Below are 10,807 nucleotides of genomic sequence, written 5' to 3' on the forward strand. Positions count from 1 at the left end.
TCCGCATCCTCTTTAAATATAACGAAGGTAATGCAATTCTAAGAAACTAATTTCAATGACTTGAGGCATACTAGTGTGCTTGAACAGAGCCATCTGTCTCAGGTCACGCAGGAGAGTTTTTTCCTCAACTAACTAACTTTCTTCCTGCCCATCCATTTGTGCTTCCAGAGCAAGACACAGAGCAAGAGCTTGGGCTGGATGAGGTGGTGTCACTCAGGGGCACAAAACTGAGATCTTTACGGTCCAAATCCATTTCCCCAAAGCTAATGCTCATATCTTGCACAGATGTGTCTAAAGCACCTGCAGCACCTTCCTCTACATCTTCCTGTTGATCAAAGGCCAGATGAATAATTTAGTTTTTGGAAAGGATTACACATTTACATCTAAATGAAGCATCAGTGTACCACATTATCACCAAAACCATATTTGAAATGAAAAATTCAACTCACTGATTGTGTCACACCACTGGCTTCCCTCGAGGGACTCCTAAATGAGGGGGGTGTTTCATTCCTTTTCTTCAAATTGATAAAAAAAAATTAGATACTTCAATGGTGACCGAGGTGTTACAGACATTACAGTGAAATGTGAACACCGGCTGACTGTCAACACTATAAGTGACTTTACCTGTGGGTATTGCCATGATGCAGGTCGTGCAGTGTATTGTCCAGATGATGATGGCCTAGATCGTTGCCTTACTGATGGCTGTTTGGAGCTAGAAATTGTAAAACTGAGGCCAGTGAACCAATCAGACCTCCTATGTTTGTGGGGTTTTTAAGGCGTGGACTGGGGGACAGCAGCCATTTCAGAGGGATACATTGCTGGGTTCTCAGAGGCACTGGCCTAAGAAAATACACACAAAATAAGTCTATTTATTCATTAGTTTAGGACATAGATCAATAAAAAAAACTCAGATGCACACAGGAGCACATCTGTTCTGCAATCAATCCAAAGTGGCCCTACTCTCTTCATTGACTACCTACCAACTCTTACTACCTAGAAAGTTCTAAAACCTCAAACTATGAGGAATGTACCCTCCCTCCCCTCAAATATTTTAGACCATTAGGCCAAACAATGCAACTGAATGTAGCATAGCCAACCCATCCCCAAAACACCTTTGCAGACCCCAATCACGGTCAGTCAGGTTAGCTTACACGGCAAGTTCTATATTGTACTTGTCAAAAATATCAGAACAAGCCCCACCTCATCCGTCCCTCTCCAGCAACTTTTTCCCGTTTCTGATGGTGGGCTGAATAATAAATATAGCATAATCTGTCTCATTTCTCTTTCCTGAATACAAAGCTACGTGAATTGTTAACAATTTTCAGTGCTGCACAGGATTTAAAAATGGTAACATGGTTCACACAAGTTACAGTCTAATAACCAAATAAATTCATACCTCCGGGGAAAGTTGTGTCGCTTTCGGAATGGCATTTATCTTCAGACGCATTCGTTGTCGAGGCTTACTACATACACGGTAATCCTTCTGTTTTAGTATGTGGATAAGGTGTCTCGACATCGACTTGCAAAACAACAAGCCACTGCTTCCAAGTTGACTCGTGTAGAGGTAGCCTGTGAAAACCTAACGGAACATAGCTTCTCATCTCATTGCCGCAACCTGGAAAAGCACAAACGTGAACCATTCTGTCTTCTCTAACTTTTCTCCTTCGTAATGCCAGCTGAATTTGCAGTCAGTATAGGCTATGCTATGCCCGGCCACTCCTTCATGTCTTCACGTGACTTATCAGGTTGTAGTTTCCTTCCAATCCTGCTCGACACTCGACTTATCCTGACTACATTCAAGATGGCGGCGGCCAGGAAATTTCTTGCAGGTACTGTCTGTATAAATCTTCTTGTAAATAAACTACCGGTGCTTTTTCTGGGTTCTCAATGTCTCGTTTTAAATGTCAGGGCCCTTGGAAGTCTACCAATGAAGTGTGGAGCTACTTTGTGCCTCGTAAATGGCATAAAACAGTGATTTATTTACATCGCTACTCCGATGCCCCATTCACCCTCATTGACAACCTGTTGTGAGCATCGGCTAACTAACCCCAGATTTCGAACTGCAGGACACAAACCGAGATGAGATATGCAAGGTACGTTCACACTCGGTATCATGATTCAATACACTTTAGGTCAATATCACACCGGACTTCTCCTTTAATATCTTATTTAAAAAGTACTTTGTCATGAGAGGATTGGATTCAATTTCTCCTGTTTACATATTTATTTATGCATGTAACAGATGTGACTGCCGTTGATTGAGTCGCTTTGCAAACCCTGCTGGTGGACGATGTAGTGAACAATGGTGGGAGAAATCCTGAAGCTCTCTGCAGACCACCCTGTGATGTTTCACTCACCAACCAGAGGACCAGCCACGGATCCCTGCTGCACTCCATCCATGTCTCTCATCCTTTCAGCAGCTCCAGCAACACTGCCAGGGACTCCTGTTGTAATTAAACATAAAAATCGTCCAATACCTTGTCACTCAGATTAATCCTGCAGTGATTTGTAAAAATCTGTTGTCCTGTAAATAGTTCTGTTAATGGTTTCTGTATGTTTTTGAATTTTGTTACCTCAATTTTTTTTCTGAATGTTATTAAATAATTATACACTTAATTTTCTTTACAAATGCTCCTTTTACTTTGAAAAGTTAGGAAAATAAAAAAAAGAAATACAATGAATGAGAAGTATTTCTTTCAAACAATTTATTTCAAACAACTGAAGCTAACAATGAACAAAGTTTAATCCCTCCCACCCCCTAAAAAAAAAATTAAAACATTATTTGGGGACCAAACGTTCGAGAATGGAGAAGAACCTGTCCATCCTCTCCCTGCTCTCCTCTCTTTAGCCTCTCTCTGCTGCCTCAAAATCTAAACTGTTCACAAAACATGTAAGCTTAAACCTAGGATTTGCTCTTTTTAAAATGTTACTAGCAAAAATATTCTTTTCTATATATGGACATCCTTTATATTTCTTTTTTAAATTGTCCCACTTTTTCTTTGCTTGGGCTGGTGTCACTTTACCAGACAGTCCCATCTTCTCCAGAACTATCCTCATGTAGGAGAAAAAGAGAAAATATTGTAATTATTCCTGTACCTCCATCCCACAGTGAGTTCTTTGCTCCGGTGAAGAGCTCGTCGTTCTCTCCCCGGAGCTTTATAAACTGTTAAGTCTGCTCTCTCTCGCCCCTAAAAGCGGTAAAAACAGCTTCAATCACTACTAACAAGAAATGAGCTGTGTGTAAGGGGATATTCACACAGGCAGTAAGAAAGAAGCTATTTTACGAAAGTAAGAAAGAAGCTATTTTATGAAAGTGATGTTTTTTTAACATATAAACGTACAAATGTAAAAAAAAAAAAATATTCTTAACGCTAAAACCAAAGGCCTAGATAGACAACCGCTGTAAAAAAATATATATATTTTTTGAAACGCCAGTTTTTTAAAAACTTACATCAAAAAGCATTTATAGAAGTTTATGGAAAAAAATGGATCCCGCTTTGGTACTCTTTGAGCCAATTTGGAGGTTTTTGATGATGTTGAGGCAAGAGATAAATGAGGTAATAGATAGCAGGGAAAATCAGGGAACGACAGGTTTTAAGCGGAGTGAAACGTTATATGCATTGCGAAATGCAGATGGCCTAAAACAGATAAGTGGTTTTCAGTCCTCAAGCGCGGACAGAACGACAGCGCGTTAGTGAGTACTTAAATGCTGCATTTTCTATAGCGATTGTTAAGTTTAGCTGCTGCAAGATTAATTTTCCCTCAGCCGTCAACCTCCAGATCTGATTTTGTGCAGGCTAATCTCTCAAGGCTTTTCCAGCCATATAGACAGCCAACAGCAAGGTGAGCCAGTCAGTGCCGCAGACTGTATGAAACACTCTGGACACATGATTTTTTTTGTCTTTCGGACCCTATGGCCGATGTGGCCCCTTTGTCAGAGGAGCGCAGTGTGTTACAAAATGCTGGGCTGGGAAAATGTAAAATCACTTTTCCCAACAATAATAGCTCTTCGTACACTGAATTTTGTGAACACTTGTTTAGTGCCTATCCTTTGCTGAGAGATGCGGGAGGTTTTAAAATAATGAGATGTGGAAGGAGCGGGACACTGACACAAATACCAGTGCCAAATTCTGGTTACAGTGTCAAATTCCTTCGAAGTGAGAGTTGCCTCAACAAGGCTTTGGCTTATGTTGTACCTCTGCAGCAAACTCTTTATGTAGAGCCGGAAGAACCAGAAGTAAAGGTATTACATCATTTCTTGTGTATTTAAATGTTAAATTCCATGCTATACAAATGTGAAAACAAAACAAAATTATTTGACCTATTTTAAAGGTAGAGGTAGCTGTTGAAAAATGCAGGTAGTGTCACAAACATGTAGCTGTCCACAAACTGGAAGAACATGTCAACAATTGCTCAGGGTACGTTTTAACATGAAATAAAGAAAGAGATGCAGAATGCTTTAAACGTAAATTGTTCTATGCCATAACACAAGATTAATTATTGATTTAGGGCTAGCAGCTCAGCAGTGGACCTCACTGGAGACAAAGATGAAAATAAAGACTTGTCTGCTTCATTGTCAGACACTGAAGAGTAAGTAATGGTTAGCATTATTGCAATAACATTTATTCTTGTAGTTTCTTTTTTGTAAGCCACATGGGCTCACAAACCAAAGTCACACATTTAAAGTAATTTTTCCTCTAAAATGGTGGATAACATGTTTCTATACAGATTTGACATGTAGACAATTGCAGAAGACACTGTCACTGTGACACATGTCCTCAGGCATCTTCACCACAAGCTGTGAGTATAAATGGCGATGCATAATGATATTGCAGTTATTTGTTATTTGCATTATTCTAATAGTTTAAAGAAACATGTTAAATTTGTTTCTTGCAAATACAGGTAATACATAATTTATATTGGATTTTAGTTTCTATGTGGTAACAGTGTTTATTTATAGGCACAAGTTCAGCCACCAGATGCGGCAGGACCAAGTACAGGAAGTTTGTATACACCATTGAGGTTTGTTGTTTAACATAAAAATGTGTGTACATATTCAGGAAACATGCTAAGTTCAGTACTTGTTTCTTGTATTACTTGTTTAATGTTTTAAAAGGTTGTTAACCTTTTCGAAGAGCCCTTTTCAGTAGTGTATTTCAATAGTGTGATAACATTGTACACCGTGAGAAAAGCTTCAGTAATTATTGTGACATGAAAATTTTATCAGAGACTGACGGCGGAAGCTATCGTTATGCTAACCTACAGTAGCTAGCTATTGCTTATTGATTACGTTTTCATTAGATTATAATATCTGAATAGCCCACTCTTTCAAGCGTCGTCGTCCTTCTTGAATAACATCCGTGGTGACAAAATGTCTACCACAGACTGCTGTGGTCCTCTTAATTACTAAATCCTTATGTCTCACATTGTGTATCCATGATTTTCCATGAACCCCAAGGTTACATCCTTTGGGAAGTGATGGAAGCTTATGGTGGAGTTGAACTTCCCTGACATTGTGCATTGCGGTACACAGCGGAATTCACTGTTTGGATTCTCCCGCTTCTGGTACTTAATTTTTTTTTTTTTTGACAAAGACATTTTTCCTTCACTAACATTCAGATATTATAATCTAATGAAAACGTAAACAATAAGCAATTTTATAGATAAATATACATTTAGTTTTATTTTTCTGTATATTTATGTATTTTCATTAACATTTATTTCCACGTGCATTTATTTAGAAATGTATTTAATTTCAAATGTATTCATTCTTTTGAAGTCAGCAAGGGAAAATCTTTGAGACCAGAATAACACCTTGTGTGTGACCAACCAAAAAGAGCAAGAAGGACTGAATGCATTGAACCCAAACTGTTCTTCCAGTGGACAATTGCTTTTTTGGTAGCCAGTATTTTAGTTCATTATAGTTCATGATAAACTTAAATATTCGAGAAGTAGAATCACATGCCCATGCAAGAAAAGGGAATCATTTCAGGGAACATTTTACTTTGCAAATCTTCCACCGCAATGCAAATGTTCATTTTAGCGAACCATTCCTTTGGTTGAAAGAACTGTTGTGTAACATTACATTTTGCTACATAAAACACATTAATTTTAATTTTAGTGTCTAAGGCACATCTAGGGGTGTGTCATTGTCGTACTGAGTGTAAACTATCATTTTAATTCGGATTATTAAATGAATGTCACCTTATTGATAGCTTTCAGTCATGTGACTGGCTCAAAGACCTGGAGGGCAAATCGTCCAAACTGCAGCACAAGGCTGTCAATTTTCCATCTGTTTCACAGCCACAGATTGCCTCTCAAAACAATAAAACAAAGGTAATCATTATGCAGTGTGACAAAATGTTGTAAAAACGCTTAAGTGCATTAGTATATTTAAAACAGATATATTAAAATGTCAAATTTAGTAATTCTATATTAATGATGCAGTTAACATAGGCAAGTAGATGAGGTCAGAATATGAACTCAATCCACTTAATGGTTTACTGATTTCCTTATAATGGTTTTCTATAGGAAACCATTTAATGTGACTTTGCACGTTGCGTTTATATTCTGGGATCTTCTGCTTGCCTGTACAAAATATACATAATCAATAAGGTGTTTACTGAATCTAACATAAAATATCTGCATTTTACCACATTACTACTTATTGCAAACTGTGTAAAAATACCTGGCAATCAGTGGAGAAAAATTAAATTTGAAAAGGGAGAAAAAAAAACCTTGATCACATCTAAGGGTGCTTTCACACCTGCAGATCGATTTCTCTGTTCTGAAACAGGGATTCAAATAATTACAATGTTGCATATTATTCCTGGTGCAGTTCACACAGCAAAGTTTCTAATTAGACCAAATGTGTTAATACAAGTCACGAGAGAGTAACTGTCCTCTCATTGGTCAAAGTTCCACAGGTTATTTTCCGGGATTCTGCTCACCTGTTATCTGTCCGGATTGAACAACAAAAGCTTTGCAGGTTTTTGTTGCATTTCTTTGTAGCTGTCATCATATTAATTTATAATTTTAAGCAGGAGTCCAGGATTCGTAGGGAAAACATTTAAAAAAATGCACCTTCTACAAAGAGAGCTATAAGACAGCATTATAAAATGAAAAGGCACGCTTTGATTTTAAATAGTAGAGTGCCCACACACAGACTTTCACAGGTTCATTTTAAAATCTATAGGCTAAACAACAAAGCTACTGCTTTTCCTGGAACTTTAATTACCCATTATGCATTGTGATATAGTTTTTCAATCGAGCTGAGACCACCTCGTTCAGATGATCTCTGATATATCATTTTGGCAAAGATCCGAGCACAATTGCCATATTCACATGTGCCCAAACGAACCAAGCTAAGGGGGGAAAAGCACCAGGTTCCAAAACAAAGTGCCAGTTTTGAAAGCACTCTAAAATACTATGGTATATGCTTCAACATCTACATCACTGGAACTAACATTCGACAATCGACTTTTGTAGTGATGACAGCTGCAATCAAATGTTGGTGGGTGGAGTTTGTGTTAAGAAATTAATACAGGTTTTGGACGGCATGAGAGAATAAATAATAGGATCATCTGAGATGCGACTAGCCTCATCTGAAATTTAGGCAAGAGTAGGCGGCTGCAGGGAAATAAATGCAGTAAAGAAACAATTTGAAAATGTAATTCATTGTTTTATTGTTGGGTGGCAAAATACATATGAATCCTGATCTTAATATGGGAAAGCACTATTTCCCAACCCATTAAAGCCAACCCACCAAAATGCAGGTGGATTTCAGCAGTGGGTTATTATAAGAGTAAACAGCGATATAGCAATGGTGGAGGCAGAAATTACAGGTAAGCCTTTAAAAAGAGTGGGTGGGCCTGAATAATTCACATCACCTATCTCTATAATAATAATAATAATAATAGTTCCTGAAGTTTGGGAGAGATTATGGGGAGATTGAGACAATTGTGTTTATGTGAACTGTGCATTTTTTGACAGTTTTAACTAGTGGTGGGCCGTTATCGGCGTTAAAGTGCTGCGTTAACGTCAGACTCATATCGCGCGATAAAAAAAATATCGCCGTTAATCTATTCTTAAAGTTGGGTTGGGAGCTGGGTCTAAACTACGTAAGATATGATGACTTTCACTTTGATATTTTAGCGCGGATGACGTATATGTAGTTGAATTGCACTGTAGGGGGCGAGAACAAGTCTTCAACTTCTGTGAAATGACCACAAATGAGACGCGCAGACATGGATGCAGTTAAGAAGCCGCTTCAGGGCAGGTGCGTGCGTTGCTAGACCCTTTTTACTGGGGCACGTGCCCCAGTGAAAATCTGCTGTGCCCCAGTAAAATCTCAAATTTGAGTTATAATTTACTTTGATAATCCCGAAATAAAGACATTTAACTATATGCAACAACTGAATTGACGCATCTAAAAGCAACGCAGTTTATTGGAAGACTATGCACGCAGATAGGCTATCCATACCCGCGCGCCTGTGTTTTTTACTTGAACGTGCACGTCGTACAGCCTTTTGCGCAGAAGTACTTGGTTACTCAAGTTTGTATAGTTAATTGTGTTGTAAATGCAATTGTCAAGCAGTTTGTAATGCATTTTTTGGAAGCAGGAGATGAGCACCTGGTCTAACGCGCCACCTGGCTTGAGAAACCGGTTCTCAAAGACTTACTTTTAGTCATTATTTGGGTAGCACACATATTCTGAATGCCTTCAGCAGAATTCAAATTAGCCATTTTAATCTAGATTAATTTAAAGATTTAATCTAGATTAATCTAGATTAAAAAATTAATCTATGCCCACCACTAGTTTTAACACAATTGACACTAAGTGTAGTTTAGTACCCCCAATAGGATGTACATGCTTGAGAAGCCGTAGCCTGTATCAAAAAGTTTAAACTGGCAGTCGGTGGCGATAACCTTGTGTGCAGCTTGTCAACATGCAATGCATTTGTGCTTCGGGTGTCCTGTGTTCGAGTCGCGGCATGGGGATGTTTCCTGATCCAACCATCCCCTCTCTTCAACATCACTTAATGTCTGACTACTGTCTTTTCAAAAAAAAGGAAAAAAAGCCTAAAAAGTTTATACTGGCAAAGCACATAGCTTTTAAGTGCACATTGTGAGCAAATAATTTGAAGCAGCCATTATGAACAGCTGATTTGTACAGAGCCATCAGATGACCAAACCACATCGGGACAATTTGCGTTTACAATGTACAATGTGTTTTTTAGCGAACCGTACCTTTAGCCGAAAGACCACCTCTTGGTTTGGTCTCGGTTCAGAGTGTCTGAAATCGAGGAGTATGGACAAATAGTGAAAGGTCCCCTTTATTGCAGAAAGACATGCCTACATTATTATGATACAATTCCATACACATTTCATATTTAGGCTAAAATACCAGGGAGCAGTTAGTGTTCCTACAGCGAATCAATGGAAAAGCCTTCAAACTGGATCATTCATGGCCCTAGTGTGAATTTTCATATGGACTTTAGGTTTCCATGTTTTTTTTAAACTTTCACCACAATTAGGGCAGGTTTATGGGCTCTCTTCAGTGTGAGTTCTCATGTGCCTGTTAAGGCTTACTCTATGATTGAAACTTCTTCCACATTGATGACAGATGAAGGGATTTTCTCCAATATGAGTTCTCATGTGGACTACAAGGTTTCCAGACTGACAGAAACATTTTCCACACTGGCTGCAGGTGTGGGGCTTTTCTCCAGTGTGAATTCTCATGTGCCTTTTAAGATATACTTTACAAGTGAAGCTTTTTCTACACTGTTGGCAGGAAAAGGGCTTCTCCCCAGTGTGAATTCCCACGTGCCATTCAAGAGCTGTTTTACGACTGAAACTTTTTCCACATCGTTGGCAGATAAAGGGACACTCTCCTGTGTGAATTCTCATGTGCTCTTCAAGACCTGCATTACGAGTGAAACTTTTTCCACACTGTTGGCAGGTGAAAGGCTTTTTTCCAGTGTGAATGCTCATGTGGCCTACAAAATCTCTTTTACAAGTGTAACTTTTTCCACATTGTTGGCAGGTAAAGGGACACTCTCCTGTGTGAATTCTCATGTGCTCTTTAAGACCTCTTTCACGAGTGAAACTTTTTCCACAGTGTTGGCAGGTGAAAGGCTTTTTTCCAGTGTGAATGCTCATGTGGCTTATAAAATATCTTTTACGAGTGAATCTTTTTCCACATCGTTTGCAGGTAAAGGGACACTCTTCTGTGTGAATTCTCGTGTGCTCTTTAAGACCTGTATTACGAGTGAAACTTTTTCCACACTGTTGGCAGGTGAAAGGCTTTTTTCCAGTGTGAATGCTCATGTGGCTTACAAAATCTCTTTTACGAGTGAATCTTTTTCCACATCGTTGGCAGGTAAACGGACACTCTTCTGTGTGAATTCTCGTGTGCTCTTTAAGACCTCTTCTAGTGAAACTTTTTCCACACTGTTGGCAGGTAAAAGGTTTTTTTCCAGTGTGAATACTCATGTGGACTTTAAGGTTTCCTTGTTCACTGAAACGCTGAAGATTCTCATATCGATCTCCCTCTTTAATCTCATTAAGTACTTCCTCCTCTTTCAGCGCCATTAGGTCTAAGGTGAAAAACAAACAAATACAAGTTTAAAACAGCAGTTTAGTTTAATGGCACAAGACAACAGATATCAATATATTAAGGGAATGTTTATAGGACACATTTTTCACTAAAAACTACATTTTTCAAGAGTTCGACAAGTAGGAATAACTTCAGTTCAGGAGCAATGAACATGATGAAAGGTTCAGGCATGCTGAAAGGTTGGGTAGA

At 38.6% G+C, this 10,807-nt stretch overlaps 1 protein-coding gene across 1 annotated transcript; it reads right to left on the minus strand.

Annotated features, from left to right (window-relative positions):
- Positions 1-9,543: 9,543 nt before the first annotated feature.
- LOC141319136 (uncharacterized) lies at positions 9,544-10,593 on the minus strand. The gene has a single exon (XM_073833234.1). It carries the CDS (start codon positions 10,591-10,593, stop codon positions 9,544-9,546), a length of 1,050 nt encoding a protein of 349 aa, XP_073689335.1.
- Positions 10,594-10,807: the final 214 nt, after the last annotated feature.

This window comes from Garra rufa, chromosome 1 (assembly GCF_049309525.1).
Source record: "Garra rufa chromosome 1, GarRuf1.0, whole genome shotgun sequence".
Lineage (NCBI taxonomy): Eukaryota > Metazoa > Chordata > Actinopteri > Cypriniformes > Cyprinidae > Garra > Garra rufa.

Excerpts from the sequence above, each read along its gene's own strand:
- LOC141319136 (XM_073833234.1), bottom strand. The coding sequence starts at position 10,593 with ATGGCGCTGAAAGAGGAGGAAGTACTTAATGAGATTAAAGAGGGAGAT.